We start from the raw sequence: 22877 nt of genomic DNA, 5'->3' as shown, positions 1-22877 counted from the left end.
GTCTTCTCGGTTTCTCAGATTTATAATAAATGCCAAAGGAAGTTATTGTGAGGGAATTCATTCCCTGGATTTTCTTTATATCAGGAAGATACAGTATCTAGTATAGTTGCATAGTGACAGAAAAATAGTGAATAATTTTACAAGGGAAATGATGTTTTGGGCAAACAAAATATATATTTATTGCTACGATTCCTGTAACCCATCTTTCAGTATACAAATTCTACACCTCTTGCTTCTAAACAATATCAATAATTATAAATAAAGGAATAATGTGTAATTTAGTAATAGTGCTCTAGGACTTTAGACTTCAAACAGACAGGCACCTGCCACATAACACCCAGTCTTAACAATTGTTGACAAGAAAGACAAAAAAAGTCTGGCTAGTGGATGTGGCAGTACCTGGAAACAGCAGAATAGAACAGAAAGAACTGGAGAAGATAACAAAATTCAAAGACCTACAAATAGAAATAGAATGACTGCGACAAAAGTAAGCAAAGGTAGATCAATAGTCATAGACACCTTGGGCGGAATCCCAAAACAACTGGAGCACCACTTGAATGCCATCGGTATTAACACATTCATCGTCAGTCAATTGCAAAAGATGGCTTTACTTGGAACAGCTTACATCCTTCGATGATATCTGTAACGGCATCAAACATCCAGATCTGCTAATCCCAGGTCCTTGGGAAGAACTTGATAGGTGGATAAAAATGCCAAATCCTGTCTGAACATTTGACTGATTGTACCATGAACAACAACAACGATATCAACCATCAGTGCCAGTTAATAATATTTGTGATACATTTTTAAATGTTCAGTTGACTGAGTTTCATGTGTAATGAATACATCATCATCATCATCATCATCATCATCATCATCATTATTATTATTATTATTATTATTATTATTATTATCTTTATTCATTAAACATGAAACTCAGTCAACTGAACATTAAAAAATGCATCACATATACCATTGGCTGGTGCTAATGGTTGATACGCATTGCTGCCAGTCTCCTAGGTATCAATCAAGTACCTTCTTAGATGTACGATGTTCCAAGTAGCACAGTTTTTTTGCAGTTCCGCTGGTGTTATTACAGGAAGCTGCAATACATTTGTTGAAGTATCTTATAAAATTCGTGGATATCACTTGGGTATCGCTGTTACATGTTTCATCCATAATCGCATAGTTTCAATGGCCAGGTCGCAATATTTCGTGAATTTTTCCAGTTCTTTATCTTTGACTCTGGCATCTCCTGGTACCGCGATGTCAATAAATTGTACATTTCGGTTTTTGACAACTGTTGTTGTTGTTATTGTTGTTGTTATTACTATTATTATTATTATTATTATTATTTCTGGGATCCTTCCCATAAAACCAGTTAATCTTAATGGACTAGGCTGGCCTTTGACTGCTGCCTTCAGGCTTTGTTTGAGGATCCTTCCCACAGAAACTGAAGACATGTCAGTGTAATTTAACTAAATTCAACATTTCATCCTTTGATAATTGTAAGAAGATGAAGAAAACAAATCTCTGACAACGGGGTGAAGATAAGTTGTTTAAAGGAGTCTGGATAAAGAGAATGTATCAGTAAATAAACAATTAACTAGTCCTAAAACAGTCTGCACTATGAGGATTCAACCCCTTTGCTTTCTTCCTTTGCTACCGATGCAGATGAAGCTGCTTTTTTCAATAATATGCCCGTTTTGCCAGCCAAAAGCCAATCTTTTTCCTGTACAGATTGCAAATTCAAAGCAGGAAGAAAAGAAATCCCTGATAAGTTGAACCACCTTTTAAATGGGACAGTTAGAGCAGTCTTAAAGAATCAATTCCAGGATCGAAAATCCAAAGCCTTAAATTCTATGAAACATTTGCAGAATGTCATTCAATAGCAACAGAGCTCACTGACTGAAGTCTGGGCAAAAGGAGGCCTGACATCAGTGCATGAGGCTCTGACAGCTACTGCTGGCATTCTAGAGAGCTGGCAGACCTCCTTGGCTCCTGGCCAAGATGGATGTGAAGGTTGTCTGTAACACTCTGAAATATTGTTGGGTTTTGATGAAAGCAAAATACTCTGCAAATGAGTCTGTGCAAGCAGAACATATTTAGCATACATAATAAAGCTATGCTAAAAGGTAAAGGGAGGATCACTAGCACTGGGAGCACCAGCTACAGTAATGAACCCATTGCTCTTGGACTGCAAGCCTTGACATCCAAGGAACCAGAAGGCTGGATAGTCAGATCTTGCAGTGGTTGATATTTATTTCAGTGGGGTTCTTATGACTTCAGGGCTGCTGCTTATACATTTTAAATACTTCCCTGAATGGTTTTATGCCAACTAGCTACAGCCAACTTGCTGTGGCCAACTCGCCACGGGACAAGAGTTACACTAATATTGAAGAAATAATGGAATAGAATCATTAAAGAAAGGATGCCAAAGGAGGGTCAAAATGAAATGGGAATGGCAAAAAATAAAATAATGTTTTAATTATTTTAAATAATTAAACTGAATTGTTGAATTGTCCCATAATGAGTTGTTCCATAGTGAGTTCGCAATGTCGAGTTGTCCCTGGTGAGTTGGCTGTGGCGAGTTGGCTGTGGCAAGGTGTCCCATTCCATCCCTGAACAGATGCCTTCCAATTGCATTAGTCTTCTATCCCTCTAATTATAGGAGGTGATGGCATTGTAAGAATGAGGTGGGCTGCTCCACTGTTATCATTATAGTCCATTATTGCAAACCTATCAATGTCTATGCAAAAGGGAGACCTATTCATTAGCGGGACTTTCTCTAAAGTAAGTAAATATAGAATTGCAACCCCAAATCTCATCATGATTAAAAACCAAGATGCACTGGATATTTGTCCAGTTTTAATGTTTAGGTTGCCAACAGTTTTCAAAGGCACAACAAAACAAAAAATCACTTAACAAGTTAATGGATGAAATTGATTGTTTTGCAAATATTTTGCTCAAATAAAAAGTTATAAAAAAGAAAGGTAAACACTGGGCTGGGTCCATTGTCAAACCCCACTGAAATCAATTGAGTTTAAGATTTTTATAGTCACAGTTAATGAAGCCCCACTACATTCAATGAATTGACTCAAGATATGATTTAATTTAGGTCCAAGGATTCCCGCCCCCCATAAGCAATCATAAACATAAAAGTTCATGAAGCTATATGGCATTTCAAAAGAAAAAAAAAGCCATTTGACAGATAATGGAAGCAGCAACATGTGAATTTAAATTGTCTTATATCTAGTGTTGTATGTGTATGAGAGATATCAATTATTTCTATTATAAGTACATACATGTAGATTGAAATTAATTAACAATTCATTTGCTGGTGTGTGTGTGTGTGTATGTGTGTGAGTAGTGGAATTCAAATTTTTTTACTACTGGTTCTGTGGGTGTGGCTTGGTGGGCATGGCTTGAGGGGCGTGGCAGAGGAAGGATACTGCAAAATCTCCATTCCCACCCCACTCTGGGGCCAGCCAGAGGTGGGATTTCCCGGTTCTCCAAACTACTCAAAATTTCCGCTACCAGTTCTCCAGAACTTGTCAGAACCTGCTGAATAGCACCCTTGATGTGTATATATATGTATACGTATCTATATGTGTATGTTGTTTAAATTTTATTTAGGCGATAAGCTTGCAAATTGCATTAATTGAAAAAAGTCTTTGTGCACTCAAGATCAATAAGTAGGCTTCAATAGGATTATACTATATAACTAAATTACACATTTGTCTTCTGAGCTGTCATTGGCCTGTGGAAAAAAGAATTCACAAGAGGCTGGCTGACATTGTCAGTGTTGGTCACAAGAAGTCACACCATGCCCACCAACTTACAAAACAGTGAAATAGAGTAATTGAGCAATAATGCTAGTGAATAATCGAAGAAAATAATTACACAGTACATGAACAACTGATGGATCTCTTTCACTGGTGGTTTTCTTGGTGGGTAGGCCTTGAGATGAATTATCGAAAGGAGTTATTTTTAGCTAATGTACCGATGTCCCCTCCCTCCCTTTACCATTTAAATGAGAGGAGCTAAAATATGGGATTGTGCAATTTAGCCTATTGTTTTGCAGCTTGAGAGTTTCCAAGAGCTTCTCAGGAAAGGTATTTTGACAGGAAGGAATTGCTGTTGGTTTTCATATGCTCTGTTGCCGAAGTGTGTGGCTGACAATATTTTGACAGCTTGGCTATACAAAACCGGGAGCTTAAAATCCAGATTTGCAGAGCTTTCTTGGAGGAGGTGGAAGAAATCACATTAGAGTGAAAACACATACTTCAGAGCCAACCTGAGATCTGTTGGCTCTGGCAGATGAAGTTCCTTGAATGCTACAATTTACCTAGCTGGCAAGATTTCCCTTATTTGTTTGTTAAGAGCCAGACTACCCAAAGCAAAATCTTATCTTATTCATTTTCTAAACAAGAAAGACCCCCATGTTTATATTTTTCTTTTAACAGCTCTGATTTCCTTTCTCATGCTAATTCCTCTGCTGTCCTGGCCAGATCTTAAATGAAAAAGGAAAAGAATCTAGTTTTCTCTTCAATAATTATTTTTCTGCAGAGGTATAGAAAGAAGGATGTTCACTCATATAAGGAAGGAATGTTCCATACCATTTGCAACATGGTTATGAATATTTGGCCCAAGTTTCTCTTTTAATTTCTCAGGTAATGTTGATGTCTCGTTGTTGTTATCATGTATAAAAACAAGGTCCAATAAGATGTTTCAATATGTTTGTCCATTAAGCCCCTCCCCCAATTCTCTGGCTTCAATTGCACATTAACTTTTAAAATCTTCTATATCAAAATACACAATATTTTGAGCCCGATATTTTCTAGCTTTCTTACATGTCCACCAAAGATGGAAAAAAAAAAATGCTCCCTCAGTTTGATTACGTTTCCAACAAATATTTGGAATTTCCTATTTACCTCCTCCCTGAATTTATTCAACAATACTGGTCAGAAATTTCTAATAAAGGGAAAAATAACCCCACAAGGTTATTTTACTAATTTTCCAGGATAAATCTAGATTTTGTGCTGTCTGATCATGATGTAACTTTCATTGTGACACACAAATGCACACGCTGCTCTAAGTGTTCATGGGTTGGGGAAAATTTTTATTTGCCTTTATAAAGTTGAAGTTCAGGTTTGATAGTTGTAAAGAGACTGAAGTACAAACATAAAGCACCTGGCTGAAAAATTATTTTTAAGACAACCTTTTAGTTCATCCATCAGCAAAGTGATCTTGACACTGTAAAGTCAGATTCATAAAACCATTCCTTTAAAAGAAATAAAGAGGTAAAACTAAACAAAGCAGAACAACACATAAAAAAAAAAACCTCTTAAATTTTCATCCAGGCAGTTTTTGAAAACGTATTTAATTGTTGTTGCATTCAAATAGAAATATCCTTGTCTGATGATAGAATAACTTCAGAGTTGTTGCCCAGTTGAGTAAATGCACAGTTTAGATATTTATCTATTTGGAAGGGTTGTTGTAATATCTACAGCATGCTAATACTTTAAAAATGCTAATATTTTTTATTAAGCCTGGTTTGGTAGTCAGTCTAATATTAATTACTGCAGTTATCCATCTGCAGATTTAAAACTAGATCTATTGTCCCCTCCCCTCCCCTCCCTCCTCCCCTCCCCTCCCCTCCCCTCTCCTCTCCTCTCTTCTCCAAACTGCATGCATTACATTGATGTACTTTAAAAAGAAGCAGGTCTTTAATTACACAGTTGTGATGCTATGTTGACACTTCTAACACCCTCTGTGAATACCATGGATGTCAATGCTTGAAAAAGAAGGGCAAGTGCCCGAACTCTGCCATCTATTGTTTAATAACACAGAGGGAAGCATGTAGAGTGGTATCTGAAGGTTCTGTCTTCAGTACTCTTCAAGATCTTCATAAATGATCTAGACAAGGGGATGGGGAGGAACTCAGCAAATTTGCAAGTAATGCTAAACTGGGGGGAACTTTGGAAGATAGATTCAAGATTCAGAAAGATCTTGACAGACTTGAACATCAGGCCCTAACCAAGAAGATGCAGTTCATTAGTGAGAAAAGTAAGATCCTGCATTTAGGCAGGAAAAACTAAACACATAGGTGAAAAATAGGTGGTATCTGGTTCATATAGTAACTGTGGGAAAGATCTAAGTGTCCTAGTGAACCACCACTTAAATATGAGCCAGCAATGTGCTGCGGCTGTCAAAAAAGCCAATGCAGTCTTGGGTTGCATCAACAGAGGGATAACATCTAGATCACAAAAAGTGATAATGTTGCTTTAGTGAGGCAAACTAAGTATGTCTAGCCTATTGAAGATAACTTATTCTCCAAAGCACCAGAGGGCAGGATGAGAAGTAATGAGTGGAAGCTTGTTAAAAAGAGATCCAACCTAGAAGATCTCTGCATTTTCTGGGATTATTGTAAAATGTAATTTTATTTTATATGAAGCACAATTATCTGCTTAGAGATGTCAGGATGATATTACTGATAGGGCTGATCTCCAGTGCTCAACCTGGAGTGGTTTTTCATTTTTAAAAACAATCTTTTATCTTATGAGACTGTATCTAGCTAAACACATTCTGTGATTCTGCCAAAGTAGAACTGAGATTGCTTATCAACATTGTATTCATTATCATGAATGTACAACCATAAAATTGTTTTATGGTATGTATTTAGTTCTGGTTGGGATTCAGTACAGCAAATATTTTTTGAATTGTGGTCTGTAGGTTATCATTATAGCTCGTATTAATTATCCTCTAGATAATTATTCTACAGTCCTCCAAATGTATTGGACTTCAAATTCCATCATCCTTACCCAGCATCCAATTCCAAATGAGGGCCTCCAATTAGTGAAAGCTGCAATAAAAGTTTGAATCTGGCAGTTTCAAGCTGATCTTAAAGATCAAGTATTACTGATATTAGACTGAAGGGCACTTGGAATCTCTAAGGATTTTGGTGCTCTTATTTTTGAATGTTGGGATACTTCTGGAGGGTATATGGTTGAGGAAGTTTGAGCAAGTGGGATGGTGTTGAATTAGATTTTGCACATTTTATTTTGTTCCTCTTCCTGATGTTTTACATTGCTGGTCTTTGCTGCCTTGAGAGTCCTTGTCAGATGATGAGAGACAAATCAAGTCAATAAATATGTAGTAAAACTGACTGGCAGAAAATGTATGACAAGCAAATAAGCTGTAATTACTGATTGGAATTTATTGTCACAAAAAGTGAGAATGGCATTTAATTCAGAGCTGTTTTCCGCCACTGTTTTTCTCACACAGTAAGACAGATAGCAAGGCTTTACAGCTGAGTCTCGCCTCTATTGTTACTTCCCAACCTTCGGTCGTGTTTCCATCATGCCCTGGAAGATGAAGGTCAACAGAATCTATGATGCTTTCAGACTCCTGCCTGCACAGCTTGAAGTTTGACATAAGCTAATTTTGAATGATGGGTTCACATTTTTTGTCAGGCTATGAGCTGTAGGGCATGGAACAGTCAAGTCACCTTTGAACTGAACATGGCTCCTGGTTATTGCATGAACATGTTCATGTGAAACATTGGGAAGTTGGTGGGGATGTGGTTTAATATCAGCAACATCCCAGTAAATGAACTGAATGTAGTTGTTGTTTCTTTCCATATTAAACAGCTTCCCCTGATCATCACAGTAATATTTTCGATTTGGTAGCAACATGGGACAGGTTCTAGGAGCTTCACCCAAGGCTTTGAAAGCTGAGAGCTCCTGTTCTAAAACATGGAAGAATCCATACAAATGCAGCAAATTTCCCACTGTTTGCCTCTATGTCCAAATTAATGGGTTGGGAGCAGGGGTGAAATGCTCCTGGTTCGGACCGGATTGCCCGATCCGGTAGCGATGATGGTGGGTGGTTCAGAGAGCTGGTAGCAAAAATCCCTGCCCATCCCCCCATGCTCAGCTGAGCCATGCGATCATCAGAAGCTTTTTTTTTTTTTACTTTTAAAAGCATTTTTTCTTCAGCCGAAAAAATGCTTTTAAAAGTAAAAAAAGAGAGCCTTTGATGATTGTGTGGCTCAGCTGGGATTGTCAGAGCCTTTTAAAAGCATTTTTTCTACAACCTCTTCGAGAGGTTATAGAAAAAGTGCTTTTAAAAGGCTCTGATGATCCCAGCTGAGTTACCTGATCGTCAGAGGCTTTTTTTTCTTTTAAAATGCTTTCAAAAGTTAAAAAAAAAAAGCCTCTGATGATTCCGTGGCTCAGCTGGGATCGTCAGAGCCTTTTAAAAGCATTTTTTTACAACCGAGGTTGTAGAAAAAATGCTTTTAAAAGGCTCTGACGATCCCAGATGAGTTGCCTGATCGTCAGAGACTTTTTTTCTTTTAAAAGCAAAAAAAAAAAAAATGCTTTTAAAAGAAAACAAAAGCCTCTGACAATCAGGCAACTCAGCTGGGATCATCAGAGCCTTTTAAAAGCATTTTTTTTACAACTTCTTCTTTGGCCGAAGAGGTTGTAGAAAAAATGCTTTTAAAAGTAAAAAAAAAAAGAAAAGTTGGCCATGCCCACCCAGTCACATTAACCCCCCCACCAAGCCATGCACACAGAACTGGTAGTAACAAATTTTACATTTCACCACTAATTGGGAGACACTATGCAGAGGAGGAAGTGGGTGTAGCTAACACTTCTCCATGGTTCTGTGCACATGAATCCATCAGCAACCATCATGATGTTTTTTAAAGCCAGTTCATGGAAGCTTAGATGGTCATAAAAGACTATTCAGCATGACAAATATAATGCTTTTGAGTACCAGATATTCTGCCTTCCTCTATTGAAATTGCCTCTGTAATTTGTAGGCCAGTTTTAGTCATGAAATTCGTGTGCATTGGGGGGGGGGTAATATTCTGAAAGGTTTTGGACACTGGTGAACATTTTAGCAAATAGTGGTATAACTAATTGTGGTGATGGAGCTTCAGCCTGACATCCATGGGGCTTCTGCATCTCATTTCAAGGATAATTGAAGAGAAGCAGACAGTGATCTATCTTTTTTCTCAATGAACAATGCCTTTATCATATCATTAGTTCTTGACAAAACACAATTTCTAGCATTTTTGGGAGGAGGCAAGGCAACAGAAATGCTAGCCTGCAGCTTCTTCCCTGTAGCTGAAGGCAGAACAAATCAGTAGAAGAAGAATTCACATTGTATAAACCACTATACTTTAAGGAAATGACTTCTGGTAGTTAATATTTCAAAGCACTTCTATTCATTCACCTCCTAAATGTTGATTGTTCTTTCTAGCTGATTTCCAATGGACTTATTTCTTCTGTTTCTTCATCTTTTAAAAGAATGAGCTAGCTTGATAATTACTACTGGTAGTGTTTTTCCCAAGCTAGTTATTTTGAAAATGGAAGAACTAGATTAATCTAATGCAACTTCCACACTTGTAGGTGTGTGGACTTATCTTTCAGAAATCTCAGCAGGACTATACTGGCTCTGGAATTCTGGATACTGTAGACTAAAATCTGGAAGGTGTCCAGTTTATGGAATGCTAAGTTAGATCTTTCAAACCCTTTTTATTATTTCCAACCGAAGAGAATGTAGGGGGAGAAAAAACGTAAAGAGGCTTGGAAGTTTCCATAACAATATCCTCAGGAAACAGAATGGAATGGAACCAAAATTTCTATGGAGGGAGAAGCTGGTAAAAGGAAGATAGAGTTTGAAAATGGACCAGATCCAGCTGGACACTACAGAAAATAAAATTCTCAAAATATTTTTCCAGGGCATTCCTAGGGGAGTGAGAGTTGGGCAGTGGCTTGGACTGTTGCTGGTTCTGCCACTGTCAGATCACTCTCCCTTTTGGTCACAGAACCTTCAAAACAGAGTTATTACTAAGGGTTTGATAAGAATTCCATAAATCATGTTCAGCATGCTTTCTCTATCTTATTTAAGATATTATTTGTTCTCTAATTTGTACATTAGTAGGGGACAATTTAGCCTTCCCCAGCCTGATGTGTTGGGATCAACATCGCTAACACACCGGGAAGACATTAAGGTAGTTAAAACTGCTATTGGCAAATATCTCACTACACCCCATACCCAAAGGTTTAAGGAGCATCTGGGAAAAGCAACTAGTGGTCTTATTTCAGTGCAAAATTGAATTTTAGTGCAAAAATTATGTGTAAGGACCATTTTGAAAAACCTGTAGAGATTCTCAGTCATCCAGGTCATAGTTGTCCCAAAGGTGCTTTTCCAGGAGGCAACTGGACTTTCTTGTTTTTTTTAAAGACGTTTTGCTTCTCATCCAAGAAGCTTCTTCAGCTTTGATTATCCCCACTATCCTGTACCAGAGTTGAAGAAGCTTCTTGGATGAGAAGCAGAACATCTTCAAAGAAAAAACTAGAAAGCCCAGTTGCCTCCTGAAAAAGCACCTTTGGGATATTTTCAAACGCATAACCCATCTTTTCTTTTATGTACACTGAGAGCATATGCACCATATTATACATATTATATTATATATTATAATATATTATATTATTATAATATAATAATAATAATTATAATATTATTATAATATAATAATAATAATTATTATATTATGTAGAATACATATTATATATAATTATTATAATTATTATAATATTATATTATGTATAATACATATTTACATTATTATGTATATTATGTATAATGAGCCGAGTTGGTGCAGTGGTTAGAGTGCAGCACTGCAGCTACTTCAGCTGACTGCTAGTTCAGCAGGTCTGCGGATCAAATCTCAATGGCTCAAGGTTGATTCAGCCTTCCATCCTTCCGAGGTGGGTAAAATGAGGACCCAGATTTTTAGGGGGCAACATGCTATTTAGTATACTGTCTTTGGTGTAAGCCGCCCAGAGTCCTCGGAGAGTGGGCGGCATAGAAATATGACTAATAAAATAATAAATAAATAAATAATTTTTCTTTTATGTACTCCGAGAGCATATGCACCAAGACAAATTCCTTGTGTGTCCAATCACACTTGGCCAGTAAAGAATTCTATTCTATTCTATTCTATTCTATTCTATTCTATTCTATTCTATTCTATTCTATTCTATTCTATTCTATTCTATTCTATTCTATTATCTTTTCTTCAAACAATAAAGAATTCTTGTATGTATTGGTCTCTCTAATAAAAAGACATAAACAAATAGTCCTGAATGGAAAGCAGACAGTATGAAATCTAAAGCACTGGGCCTAGATACCTTCATTGCTACAACTGCATGTATACCGGTATATGCTTTGTTCTGCTATATATTGAGAGAAAGAAACACAGGACAAAACAAAAACCAGGCTGGTTTAATTAGTTCAAAAACCAGTGTACTTTCTAGAAGCAGGCCTCTCTCCCCCTGGACTTCTCTTTACTGATGATCTGACGTAGTTAATTTTTTTTTTATTAATTTATTCTAATTTCACACACTAGCTGCTTTTTTCTTTTTCCCCAAGAGTTTCTGAGGGCAGCTTACAAAAGACCAACATTTTAAAAATGACTAATTAAATCCCAGTAAAAAGCAACAGTTTAAAAACAGACAGGAAATGCAAAAATGAAGCAAAAAAGGAGAACAGCTGGCTACGCTTCAAACATGAGAAGAAAACTTAGGGAAGAAACATCCAAGTCCTGCTTCCTAAAGATCAGCAAAGGGACATTCCTCTGGGAATTTTTCCAGACAGAGCAAAGTTCCTTAATGAAAGAGAACAAAACACAGAAGGCCCAGATCCAACTATATCTGGTTAAGGAATTAAGAGCCATTTATATGAGAGGTCCAGTTCTCAATAGTAGGTAGTCCTTGACTTTCAACAGTCCATTTAGTGACTATTCAAAGTTATCTCAGCACTGAAAAAATTTAGTGATTCACTTAGCCACCGTAGTAAGAAAGGTTGTAAAATCGGATAAAACTTATTTTTTAAAAAAAGTTTTTTATTTTTATTTTAAACAAACAATTCATCATTGTCAGTGTAACATCTGGGTACAAATTTTTTTGTGTCATCATATTCAACATTTATCATCATTTTCTTAATACATATTTATCTTTCCTCTTACATTTAAATTTAATGTATTACAACATATTTTCCCCATATTTCTTACTTTTATATTGCCTACTGTCTATATTCAATCTCTATCCATTAATAAAATTGCTCCCATATATTATAATATTCCGATTCGTCCTTCCCCTTAATTGCTAATGTTAATCTCCTCATTTCTGCACATTCTAATATTTTTTTAATTACCTTTCCCTTTGTAGGAATTTTTTCTGCTTTCCAATTTTGTGCAAATACCATTCCTGCTGCCATAATTACAAAACTTACTTAACCAATGTCTCACTTAGCGACAGAAATGTTGGGCTCAATTGTGGTCATAAATTGAGGACCACATGTAATCCCACACATTTCCCATGTTCATTTCTTCCCTGTTCATTCACACGGTGGAGCTTTAAAGTAATAGAAAAGATAGGCTGCTCCATCCCAAGGGCTCATGGGACCACTTCATTTCTCAGAATGAGGGCTTCTTGACCCAGAGATTTAGTTAGCAATCATGCTTCTATGTTTTCCTTGCCACCTTCAAATTATTTTGTTGGTTAATTGGGGATGCTTTCAAAATTTGGTGTAACTCCTGAGAATACCAAATATTACTCAACAGAATGGATTGATAACAAACTTATCTGTTAAATTCTAATCCATGTGTGGCCCAAATGGCCTTTTCCATACATAAAAAGAAGGGATAAGCAAAAAATTGCTTGTTCCCAAACTAAAAAAACAAACAAACCCGAAAGGGAATTAAACCTAAAAAAAGCATTTTTGGGCTGATGGATATGGGAATGGAAAAATGAGGTGAGAAGGGAAGGGAATGGAGTACACAGCAGATATCTTGAACTCTGAACAGAAGCATTCTATGTTGTGACATTTTATCATGGAAAATGTGGTTGCGCAGTGGTTAGAATCCAGTATTGCAGGCTAAATCTGCTGACTGCCAGCAGTTCGATCCTGACTGACTCAAGGTTGACTCAGCGTTTCATCCTTCTGAGACTGGTAAAACAAGGACCCAGATTATTGGGGAAATATGCTGACTCTGTAAACCATTTAGAGAGGGTTGTAAAGCACTATGAAGCAGTATATGTCTAAGTGCTATTGCTATTTCACTTCTTATGACCTATTTTCCATTACTATATAATGGTAGTCCAAAACAATGATCCAGAGCAGTATTTTTCTACCTCTGCAAGTTTAAAAATTCTGGGAGTTGAAGTTCATACATCTTAAAGTTTCTGGGGTTAAGAAATGTTGTTGTAGAATGTTGTTGTTCAATAACTGGAAGATTTCTTTATATGAGGAATTAACTTTGTTTTGTTTTCTTTCACTTTAGAATCAAGTTTTTTATTGGGCAATGCTCAGATTGTGGACTGGCCTGTAGTTTATAGTAATGACGGTTTCTGTAAACTCTCTGGATACCATCGAGCTGACGTCATGCAGAAAAGTAGCACTTGCAGGTGAGTTTCAACGGTTTGCCTTGATTGGTTCAGGGAAGATCCTTGCAGAAATTCATAATCATCACAGTAAAGGAAAGCTTTCTCAATCTGGTGCTCTCCAGATGTGGCAGTTCAACAATTATGCTATCTGAGAATATTTGGGATTTATCTTCTTACTGTGATTATTATATAAAATTGATGATTATTCTTTAAAACAAAAGTTTTCCCAGAGCAACTTCCAAAGCACTTTAAATATTCAAATAGCAATAATTTCTAAGCAGCAAATATATCTGGAAGACATCAAACTGGGGAAGATTAATATAAGAAATAGTTGCTCAGAAACCAATTATATCACTTTTTAATAAATCTGCATGCATTTCATAATGAACTAAATGAAGCTCATCAGTTTTCCTTTCCATCTATTCTGAAAAGAAATGGATAGAGGAAAAAAAAAATCAAGAAGGCTGTGTTTTTTCAGTATCCCCATTTATAGTCTAGTTTGATGAAAAGAAGGACTAGGGTTGACATGATAGCATGATAGTTCCAATATCTCACAAAGAAGAGGGAGTCAGGCTACTCTCCAAAGCACCTGAGGGCAGGACAAGAAGTAATGGGTAGAAACTAATCAGAGAGAAGCAACCTAGAACTAAGGATAAATTTTCTGACAGTTAGAACAATTAATCAGTGGAACAACTTGCCTCCAGAAGTTGTAAATGCTCCAACACTGCAAGTTTTAAAAAGAGATTGGATCACCATTTGTCTGAAATGGTATAGGATTTCCTGCCTAAGCTGGGGGTTGGAATAGAAGACCTCCAAGGTCCTTTCCAACTCTGTTATTCTATTCTATTCTATTCTATTCTATTCTATTCTATTCTATTCTATTCTATTCTATTCTATTCTGCTCTGCTCTGCTCTGCTCTGCTCTGCTCTGCTCTGCTCTGCTCTGCTCTGCTCTGCTCTACTCTACTCTACTCTACTCTACTCTACTCTACTCTATTCTATTCTATTCTATTCTATTCTATTCTATTCTATTCTATTGTTGCTGGGGTCCACACTCAGATAATATTGGAGTGAAATATCTTTCTGGAGACCACAAATGGAGAATTGGTTTTAGTGTCTACCAGCACTTTCTGCTGGTGCATTATTGTTCCAGAATAATCTGTAGAGAAATATCCAGGAAGATCATAGAGGACACCATTATGATTTCAAAAACAAAGGGAAAAAAATAAAGAGAGAAAAAATGAGATAAATTTAAAAAAAGAAAAGAAAAGAAACAAGCTGGAGTTATTCAGTGACATTTAAGTTAACCGCAATTATCCTCAAGCAGATTCATCTAAATGAGTGGAAATTCAGTTAGCAAGTTATTTGATGAAATGAACTTCCTTCTCTTCTTTTTGCTCCTGAATACATAGTTGAGAAAAGTGGTAGAGTGGTTAGAATGCAGTATTGCAGACTAATTCTGGCCATAGACAGGAGTTTGATGGGCTCAAGGTTGATTCAGCCTTCCATCCTTCCGAGATTGGTAGAATGAGGACCCAGATTACTGGGGACAATATGCTGATTCTGTAAACCACCCAGAGAGTGCTGTAAACCACTGTGAAGTGGTATATAAGTCCATGTGTGATTGCTATTGCAATCTTTTAATTACTTACTTGCCTATACTTGTGTGCTACCATTATATAGTTCTAGGCTGTTTTGTGATATTGACCAAAGAAAATTAAATATCAGAATGAATTAGTTGGAATTGCCTATTTTTTTTGGGGGGGGGTATCTGCTTTCCAAATTGTGCCATTTAGTAGGATGAGGCTTTTTTTGTATGTGTGTGTGGTGGTTTTGGAATTTTCTTGCTGTTGTGTTATGTTTGGCACAGAGTTTTGTAAGCTTTGGGCGCCAGTGTAAATCATATCCATCATCCGGACTTTGGGTTAAATTTGTACCACTCTGCTTTCTTGTCTGCTTTGCTGTTGATGCTCTACGTCATACAATTTTTTTAAACTGTCTTATGACTTTAAACATGCAGTATTTGAGGCAGATCTAACTGTATTTAAAATATTTCTTGTAAATAGTTATATTCTGCTTTGGTTCTTAACAGTAAAAAATGCAGCGTTAAAAAAATCAATATACAGTTGATAAGATGTCACTTTTAGCATTCTGAATCCTGTATTTACAATGAAAGGTTAGGACTGTTGAGAAAATATTTCCCTCCTTCCTTCCTTCCTTCCTCTGTTCCCTTCCTTCCCTCCTTCCCGCCTCCCTCCCTCCCTCTTTCTTTCTTTCTTTCTTTCTTTCTTTCTTTCTTTCTTTCTTTCTTTCTTCCTTCCTTCCTTCCTTCCTTCCTTCCTTCCTTCCTTTCTTTCTTTCTTTCTTTCTTTCCTGCCTCCCTCCCTCCCTCCCTCCCTCCCTCCTCTCTCTCTCCCTCCCTCCCCCTCTCTCTTTCTTTTCTGCCTCCCTTCCCTCCCTCCCTCCCACCTCCCTCCCTCCCTCCCTCCCTCCCACCTCCCTCCCTCCCTCCCTTTCTTTCTTTCTTTCTTTCTTTCTTTCTTTCTTTTCTGCCTCCCCTCCCTCCTCCCTTTCTCCCTCCCTTCCTATGCCCAGAGCATCTGGTACATTAAGTGATATAAATCTTTCCTGCATCAAAGGTCTCTGCCACCTACATTTGCTTTTAGGGACTTTCATAACAATTTTGCAACTATAAATGATGAACTACACAAAGTATAAATCACAGTTAAAGATACATGGCTGCAATTATGTTGCAATCTAAAACATAAATATGTCTGTAAGGATGTCAGATTGCCTATTTTTGACCATGAAGCAAATTATTTTTCTTTTCTCTTTTATTTCTCCAGTTTTATGTATGGGGAACTCACAGATAAGAAAACGATTGAAAAAGTTAGACAGACATTTGACAACTACGAATCAAATTGCTTTGAAGTCCTTTTGTATAAGAAGAACAGTACGTATATGAAACCGTGTGGACTTTGGTTGCCTTTGAAATGGTCATATATGCTGGTAACATACTTATTGTTGATCTTAACAGAAAATGCACACAAGAGGGAAGTACCACCACAATAAACAAAAGTTTGCAGAAATGTTTTAAAAAGTATTTGGGGAAAGAAAGAAAGAAAGAAAGAAAGAAAGAAAGAAAGAAAGAAAGAAAGAAAGAAAGAAAGAAAGAAAGAAAGAGAGAGAGAGAGAGAGAGAAAGAGAAAGAAAGAGACAAGAGAGAAAGAGACAGAGAGAGAAAGAAAGAGAGAGAGAGAAAGAGACAGAGAGAGAAAGAAAGAGAGAGAGAGAAAGAAAAAGAAAGAAAGAAAGAAAGAAAAAGAAAGAAAGGCAAAAAGCATTGTAAAGATTGATTAATGATAATTGAATGCTGACTGATTTTGGCAGGAAAATTGGACTGGGGATATTAGTCTGGCATGCCCTGATCAAGAGGTTTTCTTGCTTATATTTCTGTCCAACCCAATATTTTTGCTACTAATGGATACTATAGTAATAAATTTAAGGAACAACACTCTAACCATAAATCATGGTAAAAGAAGCAGGGCATGGTCTCAGGCTACTTAAAATGAAAAATTCTGGAAAAAGGCAATGGAAAACATCAACTTTGTTCTTGTGCATGCAGATAGGTGCATTACCATTGAGCTCTGTTATTCTTCTTTTCTCTGTGTTTATTCTGGGTAAATGTAGTTTCAAACTTCTGTAAAAATCCTTGAGAAACCCAGCGTCACACTGAGATCCTTTATCTTTGTAAGCCCTCATTGCTGTAAAAATTCAGATGCTCAGACTTACTCAGGTATTTTCTGAAGCTGCATTCTTCATTAAACTACAGAAAATAAGATGAAGTAAATATATGGATTAAAATTACTAGAAATATTTTAAATACATATAATCTCTGAATTTATAAACTCTGGCAGATGTAGAAAGTCCAGTGCAGTTTTCTCTGGTAACTGCTGAAAGGAAAAAGTGATTGGATTTGTTAAGAATTGGACATTTGGAGAGATTATAGTTGTTACATCAACCCCAGGTGCATTGGAAATGATCCTTTTGGTGAGCATGTTATGACCAATTTACAAAGGGAAGAAGGCTCCTCAGCTGAGCAAGAGGACAGTGCTTTACTGGCTTGTCAACACACTGAATTGTGTATGACACTAGTCCTCAAAGGTTAGTGATGGTAAAAGGAAAGCAATCTACAACTAGTTCCCCAGAAATAAAAATCTGTCATTTAAAATAAACGAATGGAGCTAGCAGCTTTTAGAACAGTATCTACAATTTGTTCTTTTATGTTTTGAAAATCTTCAGTTGTAAATAGAGATAATTAAGATAAGTTTTTAGTCATCATCTCACCAGCATCTCTCAGCAGAACTGACTCCTGTTGTTAGGCAAAAAATAAAATAAAAAATAAAATAAAATCACTAAAAATATACCCAGCTTTTTTGAATCAGAGTCTGCAACATTCAGAGAATTCTTTCTCTGAAACAGTCCCACAAAATCAATAAGGCATTTCCAAATGAAATGACAATGGCTTTCTTTTAAACACTCCCAGTCCTCCAGAGAATAGTTTGGAAAATCTACTTCTGTTAGTGGAAATAGTATGTCTTCTTCAGATACTGATTTATAATGGTAAGAATCACTTAATAAAAAACTTCCTGTTCTATATATAGAATATGTCCTTTTTTGATTATGGATATATATAATAGAATATGTCCTTTTTTGATTATGGATAGTCCTAAAATTAGCTTTCACCACACACTCCTGCTTCTTAATTAATACTGCATCATCTTGAGCATCCTTGATACAAACATTTTGAACATGACACAGCTACTGTTTTTCATTATCTTGTGAACAATAACATTCATGTGAAATTAAGTGATGTGACTGCTTGGTACAATCACTTGGCTCTTGAGTAACATTCTTGCTCAGGGTACCTTCCAGATTTTTGAACTTGCTTACAAAGTACGATTGTTAGCCTTCCATAGCCTATTGAATTGGCATATCAAGTCCTACCTGCAGAAATTGTAAAGGCCTTATTTTCTGTATTTTGATAATGCACTACCCAGAATTTTCACTCTGCTTGAAGTGGATAGCGTTATGTTAGTTGCTGTCTTCTTGATTAATGTGATTTAAACTGATGCAATTTCATTGGCTAATGCTGTTGTTTTTCGTTGACAAGAATCTCTGGTGGAGTGCTTCATCATAACTCCAAAGCAATTCCTCAACCAATCTTCTCAAAGTTTTGCAATTTTGAGATAATTACACAGTTATACAGCTCAGCAAAGCATTTCGCAGGTTGTCAAGCTTGCTTATGAAATTTAAATCTGTTATCTTTACAGAGAAAGACTAGAACTTACAATTTCACAGTTTTTAGTCTAGCACTTTAGCCACTACACCAAACTGGGTTCTTTTGGCTGCAGTGCTGAGATCAGAGGATAAAACAACCTTCCTTCCTTCCTTCCTTCCTTCCTTCCTTCCTTCCTTCCTTCCTTCCTTCCTTCCTTCCTTCCTCCCTCCCTCCCTCCCTCCCTCCCTCCCTCCCTCCTTCCTTCCTTCCTTCCTTCCTTCCTTCCTTACCGTTACATATGCACAGCCCTCACACTTATACAGTAGTGGCCAAAATTGTGGAAACCTTTTGGGAAAAGTGTATTTTTGAGGTTTGATGGCTAATAACACCACTTTTTTTTGGAGTTTCCAGATTATCATATTCCACTGCTGGAATGGCCTGGGAGTAGCCCAGACTTTAACCCAATTGAAAATCTATGGAGCCGACTAAAGAAACTTGTTAGTCAGAAACGACCCAGCAATAAAACCCAGTTAATAGAAGCAATCATTCAGTCTTGGTTTCACATTATAATAGCTGCAGAACTAAAAGACTTGGTTCACTCCATGGGAAGACATTGTAAAGCTATAATTCATGCTAAAGATTACCCAACTAAGTATTAACTGATGTGATAATTTTTCTATATCTCATTTTTTCTATGTGTTTCACTTTTCTTCTTTATACTGTAACTGCTATTCTAATAGCAAATCCTTCATAAAAGTTATTGCATTACATTCTTGATTAAATTATCTTTCCATTGATATATAATTTTATGGAGCTACTCCAAATAAAGTGGTGTTATTAGTTAGTTTTAGAAAATACACTTTTCCCAAAAGATTTCCACAATTTTGGCCACTACCGTATCTTGAATCTCAATATGTTCTTGATGCTGAATTACAGTTGCCTCCTGATTTATTTCTTCCAACCCAATGGAATGTTCAAAGGAACTTCTGTAAAGGGAACTTTATCTGTCTGGCTAAAAGAAGGATAATGGTCTGTAAACAGAATCACACAGGATGTAAAGATCTGCCTCAGCTATCCCCTCAGGAAAGTTTGACTCTTGAAACAGTTATCAAAATGATTTTTTACTGAGAGAAAGTGATTGCAGAGAAGTCAGTTTCCAGTGTAAAGTGTTAAGCTATTCTTCCCAATGTAAACCCCACCCCACTTCACCGGTCCACCAATAGCCAATACAATTGCACATAGGTGTTTTGAGAACCCTGAGGTGTTAACTTGATAGCAGTTCATCCCCAGAATGCAGCGACCTTGGTGTCAGGCTGGAACTACCTGGGAGGAAGCCCATCTATATTGGTTGGGAAAGGAGCTGGCAAAAGAAAGACTTTCTGGGATTGATAGTGCCTTTTAAGGCTTCCTGGCTGGAAAATTCGAGCTTCAGGAACGGAACCCCATTCCTTCACTCCAGTTCATGCTGATGTCACCGCCAAACTGTTTCATTCTTAAACTCCTTCCCTTGTAATCATGATGCCCAAAATAGAGCTATTAAGAAACTGGAAGGAATTTCCAGAACCATCTGTTCTCCATGTTCTCTTTAGTCTAACACAATATTGGAAAATTTATGAAATTGGATTGGGATTATTCTCTTGCTGACACGACAGAACCAAATTTGGCAATGATGGTAGTGGTAGAAGCTGGAGAAATGAAAGAATGATGGCTCAGATGAGGACAAAGGCTAGAGAATTAAAAAAAAACTATTAATGCGTCAGTATGCAAAAAAACACTGGACAAATGGTGCAGAGATGTTGATGTTGATCAGGGGTGAAATTTATTTACCTTCCCTACTGGTTCGCCAATGTGCGCACACCGTTGTCTGCACATGTGCAAAGCTTTCTGCAGATGCGCAGAAGCTTAAAATGTCACAAAAAAGTGACATCATGACATCCGTGTGGGTGGGAGGAGCCTCCCACAGCCGCCGCTACCGGTTCGCTCAAGCCGGATAGAACCGGCTGGATTTCACCCTGATGTTGATCCATCTGTTCCCTTTGAGTCATCAGACTATGAATGTTTCTAATAATCTCTCTATGTGCAATAACTACATGATAAGTAGATACCACATGGCTAGGAAACAGAGTGTCTATTGACTTTGGTTGCCTATAAAAAGCGTAAAGCTTATATTCATACATAGTTTGAGTTTTGAAATAGTTCATCGTGACTTTGCTTGCCTGGCCTGTATCATTTTCAGGTCTCTTGTCCTTTGGCTACAGATGATTTCTTTGACATAATGGAACATAATTTTTATAATGCTTAGGAAATGGGTACATTTGTTCCAGAAAAAGTGTATGCAGAGATTCTCTGTTGCTGTCTAATAAAGGTCATAAGAATATGCCATTATAGTGGTGAGAATTAAAAAAGTTATAATTAACATTTTTATAGGAGAAACAGAATGGAAGCCTAGTCTAAATAGCAGGTGGTGGGATGAAGCCTGAACATCTGAGCACCTACAGGCATCTGCCTGGAAGACTGTCAGAAAAAGAATGCTGGGTTAGGTTAGATTATGTAGTTTAATTCCACAACAATCTTTTTACATACTTAAATTCATAGAATTAGCAGCCAGAGATATTTGAGTCCCACCTTCAACCTCACACTGATCTGTATGCCAGGCAACAGACATAGAAACTTCCACTAAAGAAAAGGAAGCTCAGATTGTAAAATATGGAAGCAGGAGGATCTACTGGGAGTGAAGGACAGAAGGGGATGTCAAAAAAAATCACGATGGTAGCTGTCAACATGCAATCAAAGCATTACTCCTTTTGAGTAAAGGGGTAATTGTGTGGTTGATTGTGTGGTTGTGATCACCATTTTAAGTTTTTCAACCTTCCAGATCCTCCTGTGTAGAAGCAAAGATTCAAGAATGAAACAGAAAAGGAAGAGAAGACGGGTGCAGCTACTGCCCGTGTTTGCAGTCCCATCTTTTTGCAGATTTCCAAATTAAGGCCAATTTCTTAGATCAAACAAATTACCACAATGGTTTGCCCAGTTAAGAATGGTTAAGTCCTATTTCTTTCAGTGACTAATTCTCCCATTCTATTCAGTGGCACTCAAATGCTTTTCTCTATAATAACAGCTCATTGTAAACATAATAGGATATCATTAGGATGATGAGCCTGCTTTCATACTCCCTTTGATGTGATGTGTGCTTTATTTATTTATTTTTCAATTACAGGAACACCTGTTTGGTTTTATATGCAAATTGCACCGATAAGAAACGAGCATGACAAAGTGGTGTTATTTCTTTGCACTTTTAAAGATATCACTTTATTCAAGCAACCTATTGAAGATGATTCAACCAAAGGTAATTCTGAAAATAAGGTTTAAAACAGATTCCCAGAAATTGGAAATTCTATTTTTCTATCTGTATCACTTTCTCTCATCTATCTATCCTGAAAAAATATTTTAAAAAATCCTAAATAATATCCTTCCTTCTTCTGCAAGATAGGTATTCTAAAATATGCTTGACTGTGGATCTGGAGAGAGAAATAATTCATCATTGCAATTGTAAATAGTTAGTTATGAAAGATCTTCTCCCAGATTTCACCCCTATAGTAACTATATTATGTGTTGTTACAGCGAAAATGAGGCAATAGCTGATGCAAGTCTGAACAATGTTTTTTTTTAAATTATGGATTATGTAATTTACTGATCATTGAGTGAATTAAAATTGATTGATGTTATTGACTTGTTGAAAATTGATTCTTCTACTGTAGCATTGCGCACCCCAGAATTCTCAAATACGGAGTCCTCCAAAAATGTTAGATTTTATTTATTTGACATCCCTTTTTTGGCATTTTTTTAAATTAAAAAATAATCTCTCTGTTGGTACAATACAAACATGGGAAGCAACAACAACAGGGACAGGCTAAATGTTTAAGCCGAAACTTAAATTCAGCTCAACAAATCAATAATGTCAGAGTAGAGCCATGGGACTTGCAAAAAAGTGATGAACAATTTCAGTCTTAATGCATAAGGACAGCATCAAGTTTAAGAAAGTTTACTTTGACAGGCGGTAGTCCTCTGGTAGTCCTCTGGTAGTCTCTCAGCAATCCTCTTGTCTGTGCTAATTTCAAACTTCCTGCTTT

General features: G+C 36.8%; 1 protein-coding gene across 2 annotated transcripts in view; it reads left to right on the top strand.

The window, feature by feature from the left end:
• Window positions 1-22877, top strand: part of KCNH5 (potassium voltage-gated channel subfamily H member 5) — a 207099-nt gene that overhangs the window by 10972 nt on the left and 173250 nt on the right. For both annotated transcript variants that reach the window (XM_034433549.3, XM_034433550.3), the window contains exons 2-4: window positions 13364-13487; window positions 16313-16419; window positions 21965-22093. In XM_034433549.3, coding sequence (XP_034289440.1) covers window positions 13364-13487; window positions 16313-16419; window positions 21965-22093 — 360 coding nt within the window. The remainder of the gene's footprint in view (window positions 1-13363; window positions 13488-16312; window positions 16420-21964; window positions 22094-22877) is intronic.

The sequence above is a fragment of the Pantherophis guttatus genome, chromosome 1 (assembly GCF_059756535.1).
Source record: "Pantherophis guttatus breed Tessera chromosome 1, ASM5975653v1, whole genome shotgun sequence".
In the NCBI taxonomy this organism is placed as follows: Eukaryota; Metazoa; Chordata; class Lepidosauria; order Squamata; family Colubridae; genus Pantherophis; species Pantherophis guttatus.
This window is presented reverse-complemented; position numbering and strand designations above follow the sequence as displayed.